The sequence below is a fragment of the Cygnus olor genome, chromosome 3, assembly GCF_009769625.2.
Source record: "Cygnus olor isolate bCygOlo1 chromosome 3, bCygOlo1.pri.v2, whole genome shotgun sequence".
NCBI lineage: Eukaryota > Metazoa > Chordata > Aves > Anseriformes > Anatidae > Cygnus > Cygnus olor.
In genome coordinates this window covers 3,353,679-3,381,215 of record NC_049171.1, presented here as the reverse complement: position 1 = coordinate 3,381,215, position 27,537 = coordinate 3,353,679, and the positions used below count along the sequence as shown (strand labels likewise).

The following is a 27,537-nucleotide window of genomic DNA, read 5'->3' as shown; positions in this document are numbered from 1 at the left end:
GCAAAAAGTCACCATGAAGCCAAGTTCCTGCATCTCCTGTGTCTTTGAATCAGCCACTTTAGAATTAGTTCGAAAAGGGCCGAGCGCCTTTTTTTCCTCCCCGAAATAATCACAAGCCACACCTTGAAACTATTACCCCGTACGGTACTGCCACATATCCTGTTGTGCCTAGTGCAGCAGGTTTCTAATTTGGTCCAGGGAAAATCCTGGATTTGTGCCTGTCCAGGACAGCTCGCAGATGCTGAGCTTTGGGAGTAACCCCTCCTCCTTTAGCCTGACCTGCAGTATTAGAGCAATCCAAGTCCACCAGCGATGCTCTTGCACCAGAACATCAACGTACCAGCCTCTCCAGCTCTGGAAGACAAACACCACAGGCTTGTCCCTACATTTACGCAGCAGGAGCAACCGTGAGCAGCCAAGCAGAGTCCAGCGTCGTGCAGTCACGCTCAGGGCATGCCGGTGGCTCCTCCTCCTCGTTTTCTTCCACTGCTTGGGGAAAATTGGTGGCATGGAAGAGAGCCCTGTAATGGCACTAAACAAAAACAGTTGGATTTTTTAAAAATAAACGCCTATGGCACAATCTGCTGACTTTCAGCTTCCTCAACATCTATTCATGCCACAATATGCGCAAGATGCTGGGATTTGGATGCTGCACGATCATCGCTAGCCAGAGGAGCTCAGAATTGAAGAGGTGAGCTCACACACAGCCCCTCCGCAGGGCTTAAGAGGCTTGTCTGCTGCTTCTGTTGGGGGAATGCACTCACCTTTCTGCTGCCTACCTCGGTGAACGGGTTAGAAAGGGGCGAGGTGGGACACATCAGATGCCAAACGACACAAAGACGTACTCACCTGCAGCCCTGCGCTCAGCTCCGGGCCCGGCACCAGGAGGACGTGGAGCTGCTGGAGGAGGCCCAGAGGAGGCCCCGAGGATGGGCAGAGGCTGGAGCCCCTCTGCTCTGGAGCCAGGCTGAGGGAGCTGGGGGTGTTGGGCCTGGGGAGGAGAAGGCTCCGGGGAGACCTCCCAGCGGCCTGCCCGGGCCTGAGGGGCTGCAGGAGGGCTGGGGAGGGACTCTGTGTCAGGGGTAGGGACAGGACAAGGGGGGGCGGCTTTAAACTCAGAGGGGAGAGCTTTAGATCAGACATTAGGGAGAAATTTGTCACTCAGAGGGCGGTGAGGCCCTGGCGCAGGCTGCCCCGAGGAGCTGTGGGTGCCCCATCCCTGGCAGTGCCCAAGGCCAGGCTGGATGGGGCTGGGGGCAGGTGGACTTTAAGGATTGGGAATGGAGGCTTGAAAAAGCCAGGCTGGAAGGGACATGACTCTCAGACTGAGAAGAACCTGTCTCAATCTTCACTGCTCCTTCCCATCAAATATTTTGCACGCCGAACCAAAGCACTGCTTGCACGCAGACTGGATGAGCTAAAGGAACCCATCACAGGTGCTGGGAACACATGAAGCCTTCAGCACCCTTTGCTGGGTAACCATCAGGGACCGCACGAGCTGCAGGGCAGCAGAGTGCTCATCTGCTGAAAAACCAAAGGCCACACGCATTCTTCACCTCCCAAACAAGTGGCAGAGACCACCAATGTTGCCCCAGGGAGACAGCGCACTGACCTACCAGCCTGGAGAGATCTCCTCCATGGGTCACAGACTCTATTTCTCAAGAAATTGCCTTTTCCCCCCCCCTCTTTCCCTGGCACACAAAATAACCTCCCACACACCTCCTTAAAACAGTAGGTAACAGAGCCCCAGCTCTCCTGATGAACTCCTTGCTGGGTTTTAGGGTCCTGACCCCTCTCCCTTTAAGGAGATCTGCCAGCCTTACTTTAGAGAATCTAATACAAGTTAAAATCATAGCTAATTAATTTGTTTATTTATCACGTGCAGGGCTGGTGTCAAAGGACCAAAACCATGGAAGCAGAGCTCTGCACACTGTGCAGAGAGTCGGGGTCTCAACCTTTTCATGCAGCCCTGCTGCACAAATTCCTTCTCTACCACCACAGCCCATGTTGAGCTGTAGGAGAAAAAGCACGTGAGCTGGAAAAAAAAAAAAAAAAAAGCTTCGGGCAAGTGTTTACACCCAAGTCACACGCACCCCCAAGGGAAAGTGAAGGCAGTACTAATAAAGAAGATTCACCACTGTAATTAAAGAATTTTAGAGTCTTCAAGGTTTTAATATGAACAGACAAGTCTACTATGTTCTCAACATATCTACAGCAAAGTTTACAGCCACTTTGTATCTGGTTTTCTCCCCTCAAATGGCTAAGCGATTTCAGCCATTATAATTTTTCCTCAATTTTTACTTTTTTTTTTTTGTTTGTTTGTTTTGCAATATATTCAATACCACAGCAGCTAGGATTCTGTACACATACAGCATACATCGAACAATAGCACAAAACTCCCAGCCCTGTTATTCGTTTTAAAATGAGGATCAATGCAGCAGCCAAGTCCAATGAACAATCCCAGATGTCTGGACGGAAGTGCACTCACCGCTTAGATTTGTACGAGTTAACAGCTATACAGCACACATCACGCAGTGCTATCCAGTGTCACAGTTACAAAAGGAGCGCTAGTACGGACGCCTTCCCCCGCAGAGGAACCTGTACAACGCTTTCCAAGGCTTGAGCGAAGCAGACAGACGCCGATATGCTGCACAGTGCAATTTAAGTTACATCGTATGCAACGTGGACAACAGTGCGCTTAACCGGGTCGCCACATTCAGGGGTTAGATCGCTACAATCAGAATATTGAAGGTACGTATTCCCTTTGTGTTCATGAAAGCTGTGCAAGTTAGTTCTTCTTCCCTTTTTTTGGGGGGTAAACGGCAGCGTCCCTGCGTTGACTGACCCCAGAGCTTGGAGAAGGGGCCCCTCGACGTCCAGCTTATTACGTGGAGAGCTACGTGCAAAAGAGTTGACACGGGCATCTCGGCAGCAGTGCCACGCTGCCGAGCCAGAGCTGGGCACTGCCACAGCGCTCAGAGCTCAGGAAGACACGGGTGACTGCAAGCAGCGTGTCACTGACTGCACGGGGCGAGTGCAGCGGGCTAACGAGAAGCAAGCTGATCAAAATAAGCGAATAAATATGGTGGACGTACGGGTAAGCAAAGAAGGGGCGCTGCTCCACTGCGTGTTACCAGTGGTCACTAGACTCGAACCTGGAAAACGCTGGGAATGAAAAGGCAAACAGACCTGGCGAGCGGCCTGCCGCAGGACTGAGAACCGTCTTCTCCCAAGAGAGAACTCCCAGGAGAGATCTCGTCTCAACCCCACCTCACACAACGCCCTGCAGGACTGAAACGTGGCACAGAGGTGACTGTTTGCGGGTTAACTCAGCCCTCCAGCTCCTGCTGCTTGCTGTGAAGACAAGGCGATGCGCGGCAGAGGAATCAGGGGGTGGGACAAACTGCTGTCGCTGCTCAGGATGACACTAGGGAATCCTCGTTAAGGTCCACACTGCCACGAAGCCAAGGTGCACGCACTGCGCTTGGGTGTGGACTCAGGCCTGAAACCAAGTCGAGGACGAAATGCCAGCTCGGAGAGAATTTTCTGCCTTCCATTAGCTGTCACAGCTGGTTACCCATTTTCCTCAGATGCCTACAGTTTCCACGAGACCAGAGCAGGCAGGCAATTGGATCGAAAAAAAAAACAACCCTCTTTGCTTCTCTATTATTTAGCTCAATATACAATTATTATGTTAGAAAATTGCATAACCTTTAAGCGTGTTTTATGTATAGTCTATTATGGGGAAAATAGTCCCTTCTGAACCCTTCTCATCTGACTAGTGACCATGTATTTCAGATGTACAGGAACAGCAGAAATTGGGAATTGGATGGGAGCACAACATCCAGGCAGGTGCAGAGCACGCAGCTGTAATTTTAAAGGGAGAGCAGTAACGTTCTGGGCTTTCATTTGCAATACACCCAGAAGGCAGCTCCAAAATCTGGAGCTTGGAGGCGGAAGGAAGGCACGGCCAACTTGCATCTCTACTGTCACGCAGTAAAGATCACCAGCTACCCTGAGAAGTGTTCCCTATGCCAGCCTTGATTTAGTTGTTCTCACTATGGAAGAAGAAATTGGTAGAAATTGGTATTACAGCTGTGGTTTTTTTTTTTGTTTGTTTTGTTTGTTTGTTTTTTTGAAGCGCGATGGCTTTAGGACTAAGTTTAGGCTAGTGAAAAAAATAAATAAGGAAATAAGGACTGGAACAAAAGGCATTAAGGGAGTGCCTGAAAATCGCTATCACAAATAGTCTTCTTGGTTACGGAACACTTTTAAAAATATTTTTAGTGGCTATGCATATTTTGCAGAAGACTACTTTCCAGATACTTCCAAGACAACTACAGATCCTGTTGTCATATCTGTCTTTATGTTAAGTGGCTTTTAGGTAAAGGCAGCTTCATTCCAAAACACCAAAGAAATTACTTGGAAGTTCAACACTTTTGAAAGAGATCAAGATTGACCTCACACAGCTCCACTTGTTTCAGCCCAATCAGGCTGACAGCAAACAACTTTTAATAACAATCCCAGCCACACGCACTGTTTTAATTCAAGTCATGTGCAGCTACCAACGGAATCAAGCTGAACAAACGTTGAGACGAGTTAACATGCCAGACCATTCTTACCCGCCTTTCTGAAGGAGGAAAAAAATCTCCAGCAAAAACCCACCAACTTTACAACAAAGCAGACTGCAGTCACAGAAACAAGTAACTACAAAATACAAAGCTACCTGGAAAAGTTCTCTCTAGCATCTTTAGGCAGTTTTAGCATCTGCAAGCGATTTACACTGTGAGCATTTCTGTAGTGTGACAGCCTTCCAGTCTGCAGCAGCAACCTGGGATGTTAGATCACGTTAACTCCCAACTCCTGCTTTTGACGTTTCTAAGAGCGTGAGAGGTAAAAAAAAAAAAAGCACTGAATGGAGTAAAAATATTTTGATGAGCTGTAGATTAAGTGCTGCTCGTGCACCCTGGCAATGCCGTGAGCCTGTTCAACTGTACAGGAACAGCCAGTGCGGTCAGAAGCTTCAAGAGGGCAGTAGTTCAAAAAGGACAGCTCCAAATCACTGCTTTGCTTAGCAAATGAACACCTCCGCCAGCCACTTAACCTTTGTGTTTTCCAGGTAGAATAAAAAAAAAACGTTTGTTATTCCTTAGGAGGTATTTGTCCACGAGGGACAATTCCACCTGAAGGTCATGGCTTAAACATTAGCAGCAGAATCCCTACCTCGGTCCTGTATTGCACTGAATTTCTTACTCTGGTTTGGTATTTAACCTACGGCTCCCAAGCCACAAAAAAAAACAACACAAAAACAAGTGTTAGATATGAAGGCTACAGAAAGCATCATATAGACTGGTTGAGGTTGTAGTTAGATTATACCATTACCTAGGAAACTAAAGAACTAAGCTGCCTTACCTACTCTTGGGGAGAAAAGGTGCCTTCAGACAGAATGCCTTTCCCTATCTACACAGAACTTCGTCATTTAATCCCGCAAAGAGTGTTTAGAGAGTTGAGGGAAATAAAGTCCAAAGTAAGTCTGAAACATCCCATCTCTTGGCCCATCCTGGTCATCCATACAGTTGGGTGGAGGTAAGAGTTCCAGCTTATACTGACACTGTACACAATTTAGAGACAGAAAAGCTGCCAAGAGAGAGGACACTGTGCCCACTTGTGTATATCTTCTGTAAACAAAAAAAATCCCTCCCGAAAAGCAGGGAGGTACATAGTGTGAAGTGAAGGTTTCAGCAGCGGGAGGGCAGGGGCAGCTGTACCAGAGGACTTTGCAATACATGCACTTTCCATGTTTAGTCTTTAACGTAAAGGGAACTGGAAAAGAAAGACCTGAGGCAAAGCCCTGCGAGCTCACAGGTTCTCCTGCATCCTGTCATCCGTTTCCAGCTCTGCCAGCTGCCTCCTCAACGCGTTAACCTTTGCCTGAAGTTCCCTGTTGTATTTTATGATGTTGAGCATTTCTTCCTGGGCTTCATCGAGGAATTTGGAAGGCCGGTTCCACCGAAGGAAGACACCTGAAAGCCCAGAGACAGAAAGAGTCAGGAGGGATTTTTGTTACAGCAGGGGACTGTTATTCATATTCCGTTGCTCTCAAGTAATGTGCACACAATGTATACATTTTTTTCTTAAAAATAGAAATCTCCCCTAAACAGCACTTAGCAATACTGAACCTCCCCTGAGTCCACCATTCTATTAAGCAAGGTTAAAAAATAAAAGCTTTTTTTTTTGCCTTCCTTTTTTTTCCTCTTATACTGACCAAGACCGATCCATATTTAGTCTCTAGCTTGCCACGACTGCCTGCTGACTACGTTGCGGTTAACTTTTTAGCAGACGTGGAACGGAGGAAGTTTCTGCAGCAGAAAATCTACTGCACAAAGTACTCACCTGCTGGTCAGGAGAAAGGGAAGCCTTGTTTATACAGAACAAAAACCTGAGGCTTGCAGATGTAGATGTGGCTACAGCACTGCAGAAATACTGTGCTAAAAAGTTAAGTGATAAGAGGAAGGCTTGGTACGATCCCGGGCAAAAAACAGCATGTTGCCAAACGTGAGGAGAAAGCATTACGCTTCTGGGGATGCTACATGCCAGAAATATTTTGGAATAGATTTCAAAAGGAGTGAGGTCACCACCAGCTGAGACAGACTAAGCACGGAGCAGAGACAACAGGAGTGGACGCAAGCTTTACGAGTAGCCACAAGACACGCAGTGCCTGTAACAGAAAAAGGAAGGCTGGCTTACCTTCCCAGAGCTGCAGGCTCTGCGGGGCAACAGAGGGCCAGATGACAAGGCTGTTGGCCTCAAAAAGAGGGTTCTTGAATTTGCCCAGCTCTTCAGACCGGTTCACCCAGGACCACAGGGACATGGTCTTTTGTGGCAGCTTCAGCTTAGACCTGGGAAACCCAAAGGACCAAATTAGCTTTCGATTTTCTACTACTAAGACTCATTTTGTCAGAAATGCACAGGTTAGACTGCCACAGGCTCTCCTATGTGCTACCAGCCCAGACAAACCAAGGGTGAACATTCCTGCTAATTCTTTCTGTACCACTCCTCAACAAAGCATGGGGTTGGTGGAAACCTAAAGCAGTTTACTCAGCATTGTCTTTCAAAGAAGAGATGAGGAAATAACATTTACAACTTGGGTGGGAGTTAGCTGCCTTCTGTCCAGGTGAATCAGTCACCTCCCCAAAAAGGTTGGCCTGCCAGGTTTTAGAGCGGGATTTAATCCTTCTGTTAAATTAGTATTAGTGCTAGGATTGTGCAATGGAGACGTCCCATTGGGTCCCTCTGGTGGCAGGAAGCATCAGAGCATAGAAAAGTCCATTTTCCTAGGCCATACCCACCTCCCAGAGCTAAACACGGGTCTCTGTTCCCTAGATTCTGGCAAACCTCGTTCTGACTGAGCTGCCAGCCGGGTGCGAGATTCCCACGAATACTTCAGGCAGAACAAGCTTGACATTAGACTTCAAACATTTTCTGCTCACAGCTGGACATTCAAATGTGACAGGCAGGTTATTACATGTAACATTCAATACTCGTTCAGATTCCCTTGCACTAGTTTTAAATCTGATATAGCTTTGCAGTCTGACCAGTTGAGCAGAAAACATGAGAGTCTCTTCTAAAAGCAAAGGTTACTGTCAGGGCAGAGAGGTTTATAGGAAGATTGAAACTGTCTTTTTGTATTATCAGCTCTATTTTTTCCTTCTACTCCTTCAGCGGTCGTCAGTTTAGCAGGAGACCAACAGATACGGTCTTACTGGAGTCAGAAGACCTGAGAACAGAAGTGCCTAAGATTAAAACAGGAATTCAAACCTCTGGCAGCTGCCAACTGTCTTGGGAGGCTCCTGTCCTCCTGGACTCCAGAATTCCCCCACTGGTACAGCACAGCATCCAAAAGGGACTAGAGCTCAGAAGCTAAGTCTGCTCAAGTGCCTTAAAGGCCACAAGCAAGCTCAGCAAGAGGCCTAACACTACCTGGCAAGGCAGACTCCAGCAGAACACATCTCAGCTGCTTCCTTTAAAAAAAAAAATCACAAGTGCACCCATCTGAGCGTTCACAGCATGCGCTCAACACAGTAAAATCACGTTTCTCTAAGGCACAGGTTATGGCTAAAGGGGTTTGGGGTCCTTCTGTTGAAGTTTTACTATGGCGCAGCCAAAAAAAAAACCCAACCTAACTAAAATGCTCACAGCTAAACTAGCCTAAACTTTTGCCAAAGCGTGGGACAGATCCTTGTGAGAGAATCTCTTCCGTGTTTCTCCACCTCCAGCAGTTAAAGGATGATATAAAAAGCAAATCCTTCCTTTCCTGAGGGTGCTGGGACCAGCAGGCTATGAAGTCACATCCCTGCCTAGCAGCTAAGAGCCAAACTTTGCAGCTTTGGCCCGTGCCTGCCTTGACCTTCTCCTCCAGGCCAATGCTGACAAGCTTGCTTTGCGCAGCTAAAACTTGCATCATTGTTGAACTCTCGCCATTGATTTCTCCCCAGAAAGCGCTTCTGTGTAAGGGATTATATAAGGAAAGGTGGAGAATTTTCAAGGCCACACAGGGAAACAGAAAAGACAACCTAAGGTAGTAGCTTGGACTTGGAGAAGGCAAATTCTCCCTGACAAAGCCACAAATTCCTTTATTTACAATGTCCCGATTGTAAAAGGGAAAAATCCCCTGCCATTGCCACAGATCACAGAACTGCAAGAACCTCACCTGCATTAAGGAAGACCACACAATCACCTTTTTCAAGCCTATAAACTTTTTTTTCTTGCCAGATACAGCCTGATATTTACAAGGTTCAAAGGAAGCATCCTCACCAACCTTTCATTTTCATTGTTTCCCAGGAAAGTCCCAAACTGCGAAGCATAAGCGTGTTCAAAGAGCATAATAAGGAATTGTTCGTTGAATTCAAAAGAGCAAGGGAACTGACGCAGGATTTGCCACACACAGTCCAAAAAGAGGAGAAACACTGGGGCCTCCCACTTCTGCTTTGTGTTCGAGTAGGCTGACTGGGCACAGCGCAGCTGAAAAGGATGGCCAGCCTAGAAATCAGAGAGAGCATCACACAAAGTAAAGGGATGCGAATACATACAGCAAGGATTTCAGAGCCAGTTCTGTCCGTGCAACTACTCTACTACTGTTATTTAATATATTATTATTAGCTACAACTGTAGCTTCATCAAACAGCCAGTGATAAATCGCTAGTGAGCACGGACAAAAAAGGCATGGGAAAAAAAAGAAAAAAAAGGCATTTCTGCCTTTTTTTGGCTCTGTAGCCGCCACTGTATTTGATCAGAGGATTTTATCAAGAGCAAACTAGTGTAGGGGCACCAAAGGACCAGTCTGAGGACATTAGCTGCAACAGCACAGAGCAGAATTAAAATTTTGTGTTTCTAGTATTCTAAAGAGACGTTCACCTTGGGCACACAAGAGGCAATTCCCTCAAACTGAAGAATTAAGGTGAGAGATACAAGCCCCGTGGAATGCCAGAGGTACAAATGACTCAGTAATAATGGTGCTCCTTCGGACACGGGCTGCTCACACGAAGCAGGGCTGCAACAAGGCCCAACTTGTTTGCTGCCTCTCAGGCCATTTCTCAACACAAGCGGGAACAGAACAGATTGCCATTCTATCCCCGAGTACTCACCTGCAGCCACTCCCTCACGACAAGAGCCTCAAAGCCACGTATGGTCCTGCACCTCGGATCCAAGATAATCTGTGCCAGAGAAGTCACCTGGAGTGTCGAATCCGTTCCTTCAGTCCCATGAACCAGCACGGACGCACCTTCCCTGTGAGAAAGGTGGAAAGGAGTAACAGTATGAATGAGCACAACACATCCCACGGAGTTACGCATCCCGTGGACGTCAGCATCACAACAGCCTGACGAGATTCTTGCTTACACCCGAGCTTAACTACACTTACACCTTAACCGGGGTTTACTGTAAGCAAAGCCAATGAGCCAGTCCAGGAGAAAGACGAGGCAGAGCTTGGCATCCAGAAAGGAAGATGAATTGTTTGCGCTGAGCAAGGAAGCTTGTCTAAGAGCCAAGCACAAAGGCTTCTCAACTCACCAGCCAGCACAAGCGAAGCAGCAGAACAACCTGAGGAGCAGCCTGAGATGGGACAGTCTGGGGCAGGAAGGTTTTTGCACATCGTTGGGGACCCACATGCTGTCACTCCCCACACCCTAGTTGTCACCAAGACAAATGATTTCCTCTCCTCTTCTTCCATCCTAGGCTGTATTTGGATACGCTATCCAAATTTAATTTAAGTACTCCTCAATTAAGGACAGGATGGTATTGAACTGCATTTATAACCCTTACTCCTCCCAAACGCTGACCCAATGCCTCACTTCTGCCACCATCCTTACACCCAGCAAGGACATTAACCGCAGGCTGGATTTATTTCTGTGCAGAGACCCAAGCTAATCAGCACAGCACGGGTAAAACAGATCAATCTGCCACGCTGCAGACATTACCTGCGTTTTGAATTGAAAAACAAACAAAAAAATCTGTACCTTAAACATTGCAACATCTTTGTCTACAGACCTATGTCTAAAATAAACCCAGTGCCTCTACAGCATAGATAATCTTTATATACTCTCCCTTCCTCCCCCAGGCAGTGGCAGAGGCCCCTTAACTGCAAAGCTTCACTGCCAAGCCTATGTGCCCCCCAAGCGGCGTGTGCCAGGAACACTTTTCACCTTTCTGGCCCCAGAATTTAAGACACAACAGAGATCTGCCCCAGCCACTGCTGCCCTGGGGCCAACGTAACTGAACCACTCTCATCAACTCAGCCCTAACCACCAGGCTCTAAGCGAGGCAGGCCAGGCATCAGGTCCGAACTGGAGTGTCCTAACTCCGGGTAAACAGAAAAAGCAAAGAGGAGGTTAAAGACGACAAAACTGCCTACTCTCCCAGCAAGCCAGACAAGTTTCGTCACCGATCTTTCTCCTTGTACACAAGGGGAAAGAGTTACAGATAAAACTATTGATCAAGAGCAATCATTTCCTGGCACAGTCTGTAACTAAGCAGACGCTGTCAGTGCTTTTAAAAAGCACAGCAGCTCATATTTTAATGCAGTAATGCTGTTTTACCAATGAGACTGCATTTCATCTTGTTTGTGTATCCGTGTAACCGATTTCCTGACTGTTACAGAAAGCTTAAGGTTCCCTGAGCTTTGAGAAGGGCCTTCCCCTTTCAGAGCCACGAAAAGACCACATTTAGACCCCTGCATTTGGTTTTTACAAACCCTGGCACCTGACCATTGGCTTCCGCTCTCCAGCCGGAGATGTGAAGAGATTTTGAGGACACGCTACTGAAATCAGCAGGATTTAGTAAGTGTCAGGTTAAAAGAGGTCACAGACACTTATAAGGGATGAGCAAGATGGCTCAGATAGGACTAAAGAAATAAGAATTTTGAGAGCAAAAAGCATTGGACCAATTCCTGGGGAAAGCAAAGAAATGCCATCGGTTTAGTCTCTGGAAGTGAAGTGGGGTACTGGAAACTTTCAGCTGAAAAAAAAAAAAAAAAAAAAACAACCCAACTTTTTATTAATATTGTTGTCACTTTGCTAGGCTACCACACAGTATTTTAGATGGGCACATTCTCACCTAAACCTTCAGTAAAACAAACTAAATTAGAGGGGCTGAATCAGATGTAGGAACAGATGTCACCTAGATGATCTAATATCTATTCCCAGTCAGTGTTTCCTCCCTCAGACTTGTACTCAAGAGTGCAAATACGACGGCACATTCCTTAACCACGATGATGAAATAGTATCTTGCATAGGTGCAAGCAAGCTAGTTCATGGTGCCAATTACTAATGGTCTAAATGCCACCTAAAGAAAACAGAGTATTTAACAATTAAACTGTGACCAGTGAATGAGGAAATTAGGTTTTTTTTGAAAAAAAGCTTTACCTGTCAATGCACTGAGCAGCTAGACACGCTGCTGTTAGTATCTCCTTGATGTGAGTCAGCCAGTTGGAAGCTTCCAGCTTACTGAGCCAGCGGTCCATGTTGTGTGACTGGTCATTACAAGCTTCCACAAGTTTGATGAGGCTTTCCTGCAGAATATTAAACCTTCGGGAAGAGCAAAATATTGTTGAAAACATCAGCAGTACCACAGCAACACACAAAAACATACTGATCTCAAAATTCAGCACTACGACTTACAGGCATTTACATCAGGAGGTAAGACCCCACTGATGTTGTAGCTCGTTATTCTGCAAGCCTGCTTTCAGTGGGAATCCCAAACCGTGGCTAAGTGCCAGCAGAACACCACTCTTTGGATACAAGCAGCTTCTCCACTTTCAAAACAAATTGCTCCATGAGGTGTTACAACACTGCAGCCTTTTCCTTCTCTTACCAGAGCCCTGTGCGTGCTCAGCTGTAGGAACGCTGTACGTGTAAAGCGTGTTTCATGGTGTTTCCCATCACCAAATACAAGCGTTACTGCAGTCCAGCATGGGCATTAGCAAACATCTGCCAGGCTTCGAGTGCCGCTTTGTTCTTTCTACTACACTGCAAGTTTTAACCTGTAGAGCTGCAACCCCACTGTAACACAGAAAACTTTAAACTAGACTCAATTTCACTACACAGAGCCACGCTAAGATTAAGTTTGGCTAAACTCTGAAGAATGTAAGAAAGATGTAGCGGGAGGAAGGACAAATTTTCACTTTTGCAGTTGTTGCAGTATGTCCTCAAGCCCTGCAGGGCTGGCATTCCGCATACAGCTGGTACAACAGCTGCTTCTCTGGTCCTGGTTCACACTGTGCCTTCCAGGGGCACCGAAGCACTGCTGGATCAAATGCCACTTCAACACTACCGATTCCACTGTGCACTCAGGTGTAATAATGGATGCAGCTAGTAGACTACATCTCAAAGAGCTTAAAAAAACTAGAAGCATGAGCTACAAAGAGAGGAATGAATACACTTGATGCCTACATCCACCTGCAAAGTAATCAACATGAAGCTCAACTCCACGTAATTTTTTGTAAGCAAAAACTAACAGTTCAAAGCAGAGGACAGGAAATTCCTTCTATTAGCTCCTCACGGAAAACAAAAGAGGAACACGGGAAGGCTGGACTGCAGCTAGAGATGGTCAGAAAAATAGGGAGATTTCCAGATACCTGAAACCTGCAGCAGCAGGTTGTTCAGAACAAGGAACTAAACACAGCTTTCCCAAAGGCAAATGTCTTTATCACTCACGCACCCTCATTTTGCAAGAAAGTGACCCTGTTTGACAGTAACCAGGACGCCCGGTCACCTTCTACAGACGCCAATTACTTTATGGAACTAGCCCTGCCAATGAAACCCTGCAAAGCCTAGCAGACGAGGGCCTGTGTGGTTTCACCCACCTCTCAATACACTTGTGAATCCTCCTCCACTGGGGGTAGTACACTTCTTGTTCAAAGCCCCCTCCTTTGGCCCTGGCCTGCTGCGCTACGTTCAGGGACCTTGTATCGATGATGTAGCCACGCTTTCCAGGCCGCAGCGTGGCGTTAATCAGCTTCTCGTCTTCTTTACACCGCCTGCCGTTTGTACCCGTTAGAGGCTGGCTACTTCGCATCATGACCTGCGAGGACAAACAACCATCAATTAGGAGACAAAGGCTTAAGACTTGGGGCTCGAGCGATCCGTGGCTTTCAGTCCAGAACAAACTCTGCTTTAAGTTCAATCCACAACATTCAGATGGTCAAACGCACTGATCTGAGCAGCTTGATGCCCAGAAACACCGTCCCACATTCCTCTGGTTCTTCCGATAGCTGCTGTTCTCTCTTGCTCTGAACCCTGCAGTTCTTTTCTTCGGTTCTTAAGTGCAATTACTCACAGAGACAGAATTTATTTAAAAAAACAAACAAACTAGAAATCCTTAAGTCGTGCAATCACTTGGCTGGCCACTTTCTAAGTTACAGAACTGTTCTTTAATTATTCCTGTAGAACCATCTTTGCAAGCCACTGAACTGGCTTCCTGCTGATGCCTCCTTTATAAACCAACATTTTTAGGATTCTCATTCTGCAGGTCTCTTTCAAATCCATTTTTACAGTACCTTAGTCACTTATATATTAATGATGTCTACTAGGCACAGTTTTACTCAGTGGCTAGGCTAATAAATCCTAGCTCAACAGGTTTATTAGTTGAGATTTCTTTGGTAAACACCCTTCAAATGAGAAAGCTATCGCATCCCAACAGCTCCAACAACTAAAACGTGAGGGCAGCCAGTCAGCAGCTCCGGCTATACTTGAGAACTCAAAGCCAGGAGAGCAACATGACAGACAGCATTACTGTCACGAGTTCAAGCACTGAGCCAAACGCTGCTACACTCCTCGCACTTGATACATGCACAATTCAGAGGGATAATTGAACACGTCTTCCTTCAAGAGCTTTCACTCAAGCAGAAAAAGAGCAGAAAACGCTACTTATGAAGTTGGTGGAGAGCTGATTTTAAAAGCAAGGCAAAAAAAAATTTGAAGGTAGCACACTGCTGGGCCAGATTAGATGTCCTCTTAACTCAGGCCTTACAAATCTTGGCAACAGGAGGTGAGAACACTTAAGAGCATTTGACTCAGAAGCGTGCATCGAGGTTGCAAGCTGCCAGCGGAACACCCCAACATCCTTAGAACAAGTTACATCAGCAAGAGATACAGAGAATTGCCCAATGATTTCGTAAAGTGCATTTCTTAATTACAGCGCATCGGTGCCTCAATTAGATTTTGGCTCGCTGAGAGGCGGCGAAGTCTGCAACAGCAAGAATTTGCTGCTCCTGAAACGTGTTAAGCTGAGAGGCTCGGAGAACAGATTGTTCCGATCACTCCATCGACAGTTACCCAGCAGAAGCAGCGCTGGCTGCGGGCACGCTTGCTGTCATCGTGACTCCGTTGCAGAGGAGCCGGCCCACCACCCAGAGACATGACAATGTGGTTTCTGCCATCCCTGCAGCGTGAAGCCTCTTGGCAGACGAAGCAAGGAAGGGTGCCAACGGTGGCTTTACAGGCTCCCAGCAGTAAGAGCAAGATGAGACAAGCTCATGCCACGTACGCGCCCAAACAAGCAGGCTAATAGCTATTTCTAGGACGGAGATTACTCATTCCATCGCCCAGAACCAGTTTCAATGCATACACTTACAAACAAGCTGGAAAATAATGAGTGAATGTCTCATGAACTGCATTAAGTCTAGAGCACAAGCTGTTCTGTTCATTAAGAGAGGCTGACGAGATTTGAGCAGGTTCACGTGCTTCCTTCAGGTACAACCATCAGCCATCCCAACTTACCATCCCGTTCTTCTTATGGTAATAGCTGAGGACTGGGAAACGACCGCCGTAGCGAAACAGCGCGACCTTCCGGAGCGCTTCGTCATCGATGGATTTGGGGACAGTAACAACAGGAGGGTAGGAGGGACAGACAGAGAATTCCTTGTTGACACAGCTTAGACGCCACTCGTCTGTCTGAAAGGGAAGAAATTCTAGGCGTTAGGTCAGAAAACAGAGTATTACTGCTAGAGTGAAATGTAATAGCGAAGAGGAACTTCCATGCCCAGAACAAAGCACGCACACACGGTGATCTGTTCCGTTTGCACCACAGGTAAAAGCTCGCTTGTCACTGAGCATAACCACTTCTGCTCACCCAGGACTCTGAACCCCCTGTGAGAGCGTAACTACACCGATCAGTCAGATCAAAGGCACAACACCCGCATGTATCACAGATATCAGAAGGTATGCTCCTGCCTAGCCCTTCAGTATCCATTTAGAGATCTGCTGACCGATCCTCCCACCCCGAACCTCCTGGTGCTGTCTCCGACCGCATCTTGTTGCAGCAGCTCCCAGAAGCTCGTTAACCAGCACACAGTCATCTCTTCTGCTGCCTGCAAAACTTTGTAAGACGACCCTTTATAAGATGACCCTGGTTCTTGAGGTGGGGGATTTGTTCCACAACAGCTCCCCATTTAGCTCCCACGGTCAGAAATGGGCGGTAGCAGCTTTTCATTATTTCACAGGCACAGAAAACAGCGGGTCTTCACCACGCACTATAATGCCACTTACTGCATTAGCAGACAACTCAGCTCCAGATGACAAAGCTGCTTTGAGGTTAAAAGTTACGATTTAACATTTCCAGCTTGGTTCTTTCCTGGGGGCTCTGCTTAATGTAAACCACGACAGTTCTTCCTCCAGAAGCACTTCCTGGAACCACAGCAGCGTCTGAGCACCAAGGTGAACTCCCGTTACGTAATTTTTCAGCTTCCAGCAGCCAAACATTTGTGAAAGAACCCGCTGAACATCGGCACGCTCCAGCCGGCGGCTGGTATTTCTGCCAGCGAGCTCAGGCTACCAGGTACGCGGGGTCAGACACAAGCCTTGGCTCCACCTCAGGCAAAACCAAAGGTCAACAAGCGGCCTCACTGACGAGAAGCCCTCGCTTACTGAATCCAGCACAGCAGCACCTAAAGCTTGTTAGGAACAGAGCTCGGGGCACTTGGTAGCAGGGTGGTGGCTTTGCTGGGCTGCATCTTTAGTCGTCGTGTCCTTATTCTGTAACTCCTTACGGCCAACCAAAACCACTGGCAGAAACCCTGGTGGGGAAGGTGACCCAGAAGCCTCTACAGCATGTTTGGATTTTAGCAACAGCGTTAGCCTCTTAAAAATAGAGGCAGAGTGACAGTCAGATTTGCCTGTAGAAAGCTCCAGGCAAACAAATGAAGTGAAATAAAGTCTTCTGAAGGGGAACAGGCAGCTGCTATTAAGGTCTCTTTTTTATACTTAGTTACCAAACAGGACACAAATATAAGAAAGCAAGCAAGACCCCAAGTAATTTCTCAAATGAGGCGTTTTTGGTATGCACCAGTAAAAAGTTGTGCCACTGCAGCAGGCACAAACCTCAAAGATGCCATAAAAACCTGTGCTCATTTGTATTCAGAGAAAGCTTCAGCTAGACAAAAAGGCAGGGGAATAAAGCCGGTATCAGAGGAAGTAAGAGAAGGGCATGACAGTTAAGTTATCCAGTAAGAGAACACAAATTATAACAAAAATTGATTCAGAAAGTTTGGTTTCACACGCATTAACTGCACAACTCTGATCAGAAAGGTCTCTTCTCCTCTCTCCTTTTTTCTAAAGGCGTACTTCCCCCTGCCTGTACCTGGTTATACGAAGCAATCTGCTTGGCTTGCTTGTCCAGTGGAAAAATAGGATTGAACTAGAAATGCTTCTTGCAATGAAGTATCTCCACCAGACAAACATGATGATCTGATTCACGACATGATTTCATCGTCAACAGATGCAATGCATGGGATGTGGGGCCTAGGATACAGCAAAATTGTCTCTTTTGGTGGCAGCCTAAGAAAAAGATGCTGGAAAGCACGCACATGGGCGTTACCATCATCAGGAACAGTGCTCAGCACTGTGTTCAGCAGCCTACCCGGACGGTCTCGCAGCAGCCCTGTTGTAAGCTTATTTCATTATTCAGTAACCTCAAAACAACTCCTGTGAACGTCTACATTTTACAAGGTAAAGCCTCTCCCAGATGCAGAGTTAAATTGCCTCTGGCCATCATGTCACAGGCAGAGATGAAACAGTGTCTGGATCACAGAAGGGAGGTTGGCCGGTCACAGTTCGTGCTTTTTGTGCTAACAACAATATTTTTACAGCTTTTTGGGGTGCCTGTGTCAAATTACAGTAGATTTCATACGCTGGTGTGCAATTTGTCCACAATTTAAGAAGTATGTGTGACACAGGAAACAACTGAAACACCTCACTGTTACCTAAGACGTAGGGAGGGCAAAATCAAAACCTTTTAGTATCCTTTTTGAAGGACTGCCCATCACTGACATCACCAGTACGAGAGGAATACAAGAGTATCAACCTGATTTATCTCCCACTTTGGTAACTTAACTCGACTCACAACCTCCTCTCCTCACCATTTATAACACGAGACAGATGATACTGTTGTGTCAGCCAGTTATAATTTACCGTTACAGGGGAAGGAGGAGAAGGGCAGCAATTAGCACCGTTTGTCTCCTGTAGCAGAGCTACTTGCGCAGAGATCCAGCGAACCTCTGCAGAGCCAGCTTCAGACTGTTAAAGTGTACTCCAACATGAACAAGGTGATAGTAAAACCCAACTGCGCAAGCGCCTTCGTGGATTTTTCTTGGGGTCCCTCTGCAGTTTGGAAGAAAATCTGCCATTACTAACGGGCAGAGTGAGGGATTAGCAATTCAGCTACGTGCAGTAGTAGATGCAGACACAGGAAGCAGCACGGATAGCAAGGAAAGAGAGAAGAGGTGGACCTCATCTTCACACATCAAAAAAGTACGCTCCGTGAAGCTCAGAAAGTGCAAAGTCAACATTTACTTCTCTTGGCAAGAGATCTAGAGACCTGAGCTTTAAGGATTCAGGAAAAAAGAATTCCAGTTAAGACTGAAAGTGGCAAAGGATCGCGGGGTGAGCACAAAGGAGGAGAGGACCCAAAAGGAAGAACAAAAAGGTAGTCAGAAGTGTTTTCCTAAACGCAGAGCAGGATTAACTTTCTCTTCTTTCTATTTTGCCTGTCCTGACACTTGTTTAGAGACAGCAATTTTCAAATGTCACTGCACTGGAAAGCTAAAACTACAGTTATTCTTCCTCCGAAGAGCTTGCAGTTGATAGAAAAGGTCATTTTCAACAAAACTGTGTAAAACAACAACAAGCCTTAGAGGACAGTTCAAGAAGCCTTCACAGACCTAGAAGAATCCTGAAAAGCAGTGATGGCAGGCCAGTACCAAGGAACGGACAGAAGGCACCAAGCCCTATAACAGAGGGTGCAGAGACGAGAAGCAAAACAGATGCAGGCAAAGACTGAAGCTTGTCTGATCACCTGTATTTCACTGTTACCTGCTACACTGCAAGCTGAGACCAAAGCCTGAAAATTCACCTGTTTATAAGAACTCCAGGACAGAAGATAAACCAGTTGAACTGTCCGGAACCCTTAGCTTTCCTACGCTGGCAACAAAATAAATAAATAAAAAAAAAAATAAGAAATAGGCAAAGAAACCGAGCTCTGCGGCAATGAAATATCTTCACGTTGATCATCCCATGAGGGTATAAGCTTCCCAGGGCCGTTCCCTTATCTTGAAGAGGAACGTGAGTTTTCAGCGTTACAGCTCACAGTACCCTGCAACTGTAGAAGGTGGCAGAAAGGAAATTCCTTCATCCCTGACCTATTAGCTTTTCCTCAACTCCTCAGAAGAAAATGAAGTATTTTCATTGCATATACTCTAATTCCATTCAGCTACTCGCTGGTTATGCAGGAGCACAGCGAGGAATGCAATTTTACAACAAATTTCACCTGACGTACCTGTAGCCAGTCCAGGTCTCATGTATCCAGTGCCTCCAAAAAAAAACAACAGCTGGATAAGCAAACGCCATCTATCCTGTGCATGCTTTGCTCCTTTCCTGTTTGTCTGTAGTATCTTTGAAGTCTCATCTCACAGTAATTTGGAAGCACAACACAGCCAGATGGATGATTTAAGGGAGAGGGAAGTAAGCTTCTGAATTCCACTCATGTGACTTAAGAAAATCAGCCATTTACTTGTTCAACCCTGTCCCAGAATAAAGTTTAATTATAGAACAAGAAATATTTGGTCAACACCATTTTTTTTTTAAATCTGTTGTTCAGGGAAAGCAAGTCACTTGAGCGTGGTTTTTGTCACCATTTCTTGTAAAAAAAAAAAAAGTTACATCTGAAATTCTAGGTTAAAAGCCAAGAATTAATCAACAGCTGTTAGACGTGTTTTAAAGGAATAAATCATTAGGTTTTTAACTATAAGGAACAATTCCTGGGAAGGAATATATTCGTATTTCTTACCAGGAATCTACGTTCAGAAAGCCAATGGATTCACAAATAAGTTATCAGTGCCCTTTTAAAGCCTCTAAAAGAAAAAAGTGTACCAATGGATTTTGTTAGCAGCTGCATCTGCGTGATGGTAAATCCCAAAGTCAGCAGGGATCTGATTCCTGAAAACCAGAAAGGTTTTAAACTACACACAGAAAGACATGAACAGAAGAACCATCTCCTGCAAGCTTCCACTGAGCTCTGAGGGATGTCCTGCTGCTGCCCTCAATCCTGCTCCTACACGATCTCCCTTCTCACCAGAGGGCACGCTTCTGTTTCTTGCCTTTCGATTCTCCCTGAAATGCCTCTGTGAGCCTGGAAAACATCCGCTGCTTTGCCTCCAAACAGGAGAGCACCCTGATCTTAGGTTTGACTCACCCAACTGAATTAAAACAAAAGCTGTGCGGTTAGTTATTAGAAAAGGTCAGGTTTTATTACTTTTGACAGCAGGTGAAGATGGGACATGCATCTAATTATGAGACAAAAATAGAAAGACCCCTAAACTCCTTTGATTTTCTGATTTCATCATGTGAATCTGGCCGAGCTAATCATATTATTCAGTTATTAGTCATAAACAGGAAGTGACAAATCCTGCAGACAAGCTGGGTTGCGTATTTAAAAAAAATAAATCGATATTCTTTGATGCTGTACTAATGGATGTGGTCTCAGGAACATAAGCGATGCAGCAAGCGCGCATATTTAATGTGGAGGACTTGAAACACAGAGATGCAAACCCAAGGCACTATCAAACCAGGCAGAATCCTGCAAGTATCTGGAAGTGGGCATGCACATTATCATCGTCCTAGAGAGCTATAATTTATATTTCTAAGTTTCTGTTTGTGTTTACAGACAGCTTTGTTTCAGTTCAGGGGTCACAAAGATTCATCCTGCTCCAGATGAAAACTTAACTTGAACAAACCCAGACCAAAGGTCCTGTACTCATTCTTACAACGAGGAAGCATCCCCAAAGGATAAACATTTCCTGCGTTCATATCCTCCCAGGCAACTTGTACATGAACCTCAAAACTCCATTTCCACCAGGTGAAATATGAGTGCCAAACAGGAATATTTAGCACACGCAGAAATGCCTGACGTTTACAGAGAGCACCAGGAACACCACCCATTTTCCACCCAGGCATTATCAGCTATTGTAACCCCCAGAGGATTTCCACTCCAGGCACTCTGAGCGAAACACTTCAGTGTCTGTGCAAACCTTTAGGTTCAGCTTACCACCGAACTGAGGAGCTCAAACTCTTGCTCAGGCAGATAAGAACGCCAGCCATCTTCAACGACTTCAAACATGGGCCGGTAGAAGAACGGGTACATGAGGGTGACGGAATCCAACGTGGAAAGCGCCTGTGGGGATAAATAAACATGTGGGAACACTGTGGGAAATGAACAGGTAGTTAAAAATCATTCAAACTGCTGTTTCACTCCTAAAACACACAGAAAGTAGTGTTTTTCTTTAATGCTGGTGATGCAAACTTAAGCATCCAAAAGCACGGAACTATTAAGTTTGAAGTGCTAAGTTTACCTGCAGGGTAGTTTCACGGTCATAGAGCAGAGCAGCACAAAAAAAAAAAAAAAAAAAGAGATAACAGACAATTTAACCACAACTGGGGATTTGTCTGCATAGTATCACCTGGGCAGGCTGTGCTATTTAACAGTGCAACGAAGAGTGAGGACGATGCATCCTGAACAGGTATAATTAATGGGATATCTGGGATATCTCCTACATGACATTTACCTGCTTACTAACGATTAAGCTTAAACTCAGAGTCAGTTGTTAACGCTGTTGGAGACACGTGAAACTTACTCGGTCTGATTCGTTTTCACCTCCACATGCTCCACCATAACTCATTTTCCCAAATGCTACTGGGAAATATTTGCTTAAGAAGCGTTTTAGTGGTTTTTTTAAATACCTACAAACAACGGATTTGTTTTAACAACTGAAAGGAGATATCCCACTATTCACATCCACCTTCTACAACAGCAGTGAGGTCTTCCGTGACTGAGAAGAGCCAAGGCTGAGGTCTGATGAAGGTCTGAGAACCTACGTGTGATTATCATCACGAATTCTTACCTCAATAGAGCTGGCGATGTTCAGACACTCCTCCATGCCAGGGATATCCAGCTGAATGATTCGCAGATCTTTGCATTTTATAACGATGGTACCCAGCGAGCCCGCAAACCTGCAGCAAGACAGGAAGAAAGAGCCTCTTAGGAACAAGATCTTCTAAGGTCTCGTGAGGTATTAGAGCTCTTCCCACAACATACGCCTGCAAGATAAAATTCCATTAGCAGTAATTCATCTGCAATATATGTACGTAGATAAATCTGTTTTGGAAAGATGACAACAGAGAAATATTTGGTATTTTTCAAGTTGTGCTCTGCTTTTCTATTCCACCCTTGTGATGTGGCAGCGAGTGGACGGATTGGATTACAAGATAGAGAAGGTTTTCACCCTGGCTTTGCTTTAAAATATGCAAGAGAAAAGGAATGTTTACTGGTTGTTTTTTTTTCACCCCTGATAAGACTGGGAACTTCAGCTGGAAATCAACCCAGAAAAACTATGCTACAAAGCAAACATAGCACACAGACGCCCTCTCCAGTCCTCCTTGCAGATCTGAAAAAAGGACTACGTCTGAGCAGATAACGAATGCTTTCCTTACATTAAGTAGCCAGCAGCACTCACAGAAGTGATGCAGATTTTTGTTTGCAGAGCAGTGAACTAAGGAAAAGCAGCTAAGTCTCCTTGCACACCACAGCAGTGCTCACAGCACCCAAGGTGATGCAAGAAACAGGAGCAGGCAAGACCTGAAGGACCAAGCTTCAATCCCTTGGGGGACTAAGCAGGGGATAGACCACAGAAAGAAGGGCAGAGCTGCACCAGCTCTAAGAGCAGACCTGTTGCTAAGCTTCGGGTTGCTTCACTTGAGCTACAAACGTGCCTCTAATTTATTTTGAAGTCATTACAGGTGATCTGTGCAAAGAAACGTTAACATGCAGAGCCTATTACAATTTTAGTAATGCTGAAGGAAGGAATGGAGGCATTTTGACCCAAAAGCTCTGCACCTCCAGCACAACCAGTCTGTGCATCACACGTGCTCGCTGCAGCACTATTTCACAGGTCCCCAAAGTAACAGCTGGAGTGCATCCATCACTGGGGCTGCTCCCTCTTTCCCCAATTCTTTCAGCAAAAACTCCACATAATATCACTAGAAACTGTTTCTCTTCTCAACACACCCTACAGGTCATATTTAAGTTATGAAAAAACTACAAAACATTGAAAACAGCTCAATGAGCACCTGATAACTGAGGAAAACACAACTTTTACAGAATTATACTCCTATCATGGACCTGGGAGAAGAGAATTCATGAACCTGATGTAGTAACACAGCTGTTAGGCACTAATACCCTGAAACAGTGCCAAACTGGAGCTTTCTACAGTCTTTGTTGGTTTAAAGAGCCTTGTTATTCCATCCTCTCCAGCACTGAGAGGAATATAGTCTCCTGTCCTTTTACATGGAAGAGTTTCATTGCAATTATGCTCACAAAGCTGCTCACAGGAGGGAGGCGTCCACTCCAGGGACCTTTTAGAAACTGGGGCTGGCAATAAGGGCTAACCGAGGGACGTGCAGGCACAGCTAGCTCCGTTATAAATCATGCACCGAGCTAGCAATGCACCACTCCCCAGCATCAAAGCTTGAAATACTCCTTTCTCCCTTCACATGAACTTACATTATAAGCTAAAAGAAAAAAGAAGCTTCTCTATAATATTGTTTTAAACTGGAGCCATGGCTGGTTTAGTACAAGCAGCAATGAGGATGTGGCCAAAGCACCCCGATGAGTGAGCAGTACCAGATGGGAGCAGATCTCCTTAGGTTTCACCCTGCTCCTGTCCACACTCAGGCCACAAAACAACATTTCTCCAACCCTGAGAGAAATCAGAATCACAGGAATGAACTTCATGCATGACCAACACTTTACCCATTCTGAGGAAGCCTGGTATCTGTAACTGCTGCTGCTTGATCTTTCCTGCCTTGTTGTCAGAGAGAAAATGTATCTTCTGGATCGCTTTATGAGGAGAGCAGAGAAGCTGAGGTTTTAATTAAAACAATAAATATATATTATGAATAAACTGCAAAAAGGACCGTGCAGCAGACAATGACCAGATGAGAGGGGACTGGCACTCAACAGCTTGAGGGAAGCACAGTGGGGCAGCAGAACACATAAAACTGACAGAAACTATGTTAGGATTTGTCTCTGAAGTTCCTGTAACAAGAGAGGACGGGCAAGACTAAAATGCTATTGGCGTGCTGTAACTAAAATTCAGTTTTACCACACCGGTCCAGCATGAAGCATGATGTGAAGGGCGTTATTGATTTGTGCAAGCTGCTGGAGGAGTATGGGGATGACACTGCCTAGCAGCTGCACAGTGATGTGGGGCTGAGATAATCCAGATCCTACTCCTGCCACCAGGTTTGCACAGCAGATCCCTTTGGCAGGACCTCACCTTCCACCTCTGGTGAGCCATTTTTTAGAATCACAGAATCATTAAGGTGGGAAAAGCCCTCCAAGATCACCTAGTCCAACCATCCCCCTACCACCAATGTCACCCACTAAACCACGTCTCTAAGCACCACGTCCAACCTCTCCTTGAACACCCCCAGGGACGGTGACGCCACCACCTCCCTGGGCAACCCGTCCCGATGCCTGGCTGCTCTTCCTGACCAGAAATATCTCCTCATTTCCCACCTAAACCTCTATCAACGACAGAAACTCGCCCCTCACCTCTTCTCCACGCAGTCGATGTTGGCGTGCAGCAGCCACAGCTCCTCGCCGCGCTCCCTGCGCCGTGACGAGAAGATGAGGTGGTGCCCGGTGAGGCACAGGGTGCCGCGCACCGCCGGGCACCGGGGACCGTGCAGCACCGCGTTGTCTGCCCGAGGCGTCTTGATCAGCTCCGCGAACTCCATCGCGACCGGGAAGAAGGGAACCGGGAAGGGGGAACCGGGGGGCTCAGCGGCCCCGACCCGCTGCCGGCCCCGAGCCCCCGAGCCCCGATCCGGCCGACATGGCCGGGCCCTAGAGGAGCCGCGGCGGAAGCGTGTGGGGGACGCAAAATGGCGGACGCTGCCCGGGCGGGGAAGGGAGGGGAGGGTTCGGCGCGCAATGGTGGTTGCTGAGGAAGGTTCCGCGGGATGAATTGTCCGCCCGGGGTGTGTGTGGGTTTGGGGTTGTCCCGGCCATGTTGTGGGACTTTGTTTGGTTATGTTAAATCCTTACCCGCTGTTGTGTTATCCTCTGTTAGCCTGTGTTAAAAGGCTGCACCCCTGCAGGAAGCGGGGCTCCTGCTTTCCTGGCTCTGCCCCTGCACAACAGGGGAAAAGACAACAGGGGAAAAAACTGTAGGGGAAAAGACAACAGAGAAGATGCAAACACGCTTTGTGCAAAGCCCTGACACTGCTCCTCACCTGGGTGAAACCCCACAACAGCCACCACTGCTGTTCCTGGCTTTCTCCTCAGCACCCCCTTGACAACTTCGGGCCGTGCCCACTTTTCCCTTCCAAACCCAAGTCCCAGCCTGTGTGGTGATCTGAGGTTTTCTGGTGCCTGTGCCCCTTGTACGTCACCCTGTGCTTCATCCCAAAACTTTCCTGGTGTCAAAGGAGTCATCTGTGGGCTGTAGGTGCTCCTTCATGTCGTGACATGCGTCCCATGACACTGCAAACATGAGAGCTGGCAGTGAGGGTGCAGAGAGGCATTTGTGCACTTTTCCCTGGGTTATTGCTGTGAAGTAAATCGCTGATAGCAAAGTTCGAGACAGCAAACACAGCCAAAGATTGTCCACACACACAGCGGCCAGACTAAGCCTGAGGAACAGACAACGTCTTGGCGTGGGGCTCACTGACAGCGGGGTTTCACTAAAACGAGGAAATTAGCAAGATTCAAAACCGATTTTGAGGTGGGTAGTGCTGAAATCTAGCATTTACCCTGAGTGCTTCTGAGACTGAGAAGGGTTCCCAAGCAAAGGGCTTGGAGGAGTGGGGTGCCGGCACTGGCGCAGAACCCCGGATCTCGGTCACCTCAAGAGACTCAGTCCTCAATCTGCTTCATCTCTGGAAAAGAACAAAGCGTGAAAATCATGCCAGACGTGTCCAGGGCTCTCTTTGGAGGAGGCAAATAGCTGCTCCGTACCATCCTGCATGTGATTACCTCGGTGGTACAAGTTCGAGAGTGTTCAGTCCCTGCACGATGGAAACGTCCTGGAACTATCAGTGCAGATGCAAGCAGGCAGCTTTGGATAACGGCCCGTTCTAGGCAATTGCACAGGAGAAAGATTGTGCAGGTATTTAGGTACAGTGACCTGAAATTTTATACTCACCTCTGGCGGCAAGTTCACTCTCTGTTTGTCCAGGTTCTTCCTTGCATGTCTTATTAATGCTGGCAGTTTAGGTGATTTCTTTATCTGAGAATGATTTAGAAAGCTGCTTAATGGCATTTTCTTTTCATAAACACATACAAATGTTCATAATAAGGAAGCTTAATGCTCTTTTGGCAGTGCTGGCAGTGACCCACATCATCAGCGGCTCCAAGAGAGAAGAGGGGGCTCTCCTAGCTGCGGAGCTCCCAGGGCATGGGAGTCCTGTATTTAACTTAAAAATGTGTCAGCGCTACTTTCAGTCTAGTTCTGGGATGGCCTGGAAGAAATCCCAATTCTCTCTGGATTTTACTGGACGGACTGGGAAGCCTTTGGTGGTAATCTAGAGCTAACAACCTCCCACCTTCGGGCCATGAGAAGGACCACAACGTGCTGCTTGCCTATGGTTGTACAAGAAATCCTTGGTTTAATCTGACTAAACAAACCCAGAAAAGAGACCAGAGGGCATCTGCTCAGAGCAATCAGCACACATTTTACCTCCTCTCATTTCCAGTTCCACCTGCCATCGCTTCCAAGACCAGACCACAGGGAATGGTGAGGGTGATAGCCCCGGACATTTGCTCTGCTGCTCCCTTCCCATCCAACCTCCAACCATCCCGTAGGTCTGGAGCCTCCGAGGCAAGACTCAGCTTGGCATTTTTGGAGGGCCGGTGCTTTGGTGATGCCTTCGGCTTCAGCAGGGGGAGCTCCACACAGCTCCTTCTGCCTTGCAGCCAGCTGATGGGTACGAGCATGTGGCCGATGTAGCCCTGTGGTCCCCAGCAAAGTCTTGTAGTTTATTTTTTTTTTTAATAATTGGTTGGAAACAGAAGTGGTGAGGTACTAACAGGCGAACTCCCATTCTTACCCCTGCCATCAGAGTGGTTAAAAGAGTGTTTACCAGTATGGTGATAGGCACTTTATATATATAAATATAAATATATATAAATATATATTTGTATAGCCCTGTGGTCCCCCCAGTAGAGGCATGGCAGTAGCAGGGCTAAGCTCTTGGATCACGTCTCTTGCAGCTTAGAGAAAAAAAAAAAAAAAAAAAAAAAACAACCTTTAAGTACATTCCTCAAACTGTGGGCATGTTACAGGGACTAAAATGAGTGAGAGGTGCTTTGGAAATGTGTCTCCTAAGAGGAGTAGCACTCACATGGGTTTCATGGCCTGCCTCTTTCTTTTTGCCTTTAGGGAAAATGACCTGCTGGGTGGAAAAGCTGAAAGGCTCGTAGTCAAAAACCTTG

The 27,537-nt window shown here is 46.6% G+C and overlaps 1 protein-coding gene across 1 annotated transcript; it reads right to left on the bottom strand.

Moving 5' to 3' along the window:
- Positions 1 to 2,314: 2,314 nt before the first annotated feature.
- Positions 2,315 to 25,008, bottom strand: MTMR9 (myotubularin related protein 9). The gene is made up of 10 exons (XM_040550637.1): positions 24,655 to 25,008; positions 21,944 to 22,052; positions 21,091 to 21,216; positions 15,273 to 15,446; positions 13,358 to 13,575; positions 11,919 to 12,080; positions 9,645 to 9,786; positions 8,819 to 9,039; positions 6,748 to 6,899; positions 2,315 to 6,023 (listed from the first exon to the last, which is right to left on the bottom strand). Exons 1-10 carry the CDS (start codon positions 24,837 to 24,839, stop codon positions 5,860 to 5,862), a joined length of 1,653 nt encoding a protein of 550 aa, XP_040406571.1. The 5' UTR covers positions 24,840 to 25,008; the 3' UTR covers positions 2,315 to 5,859.
- Between the last annotated feature and the right edge of the window lie 2,529 nt (positions 25,009 to 27,537).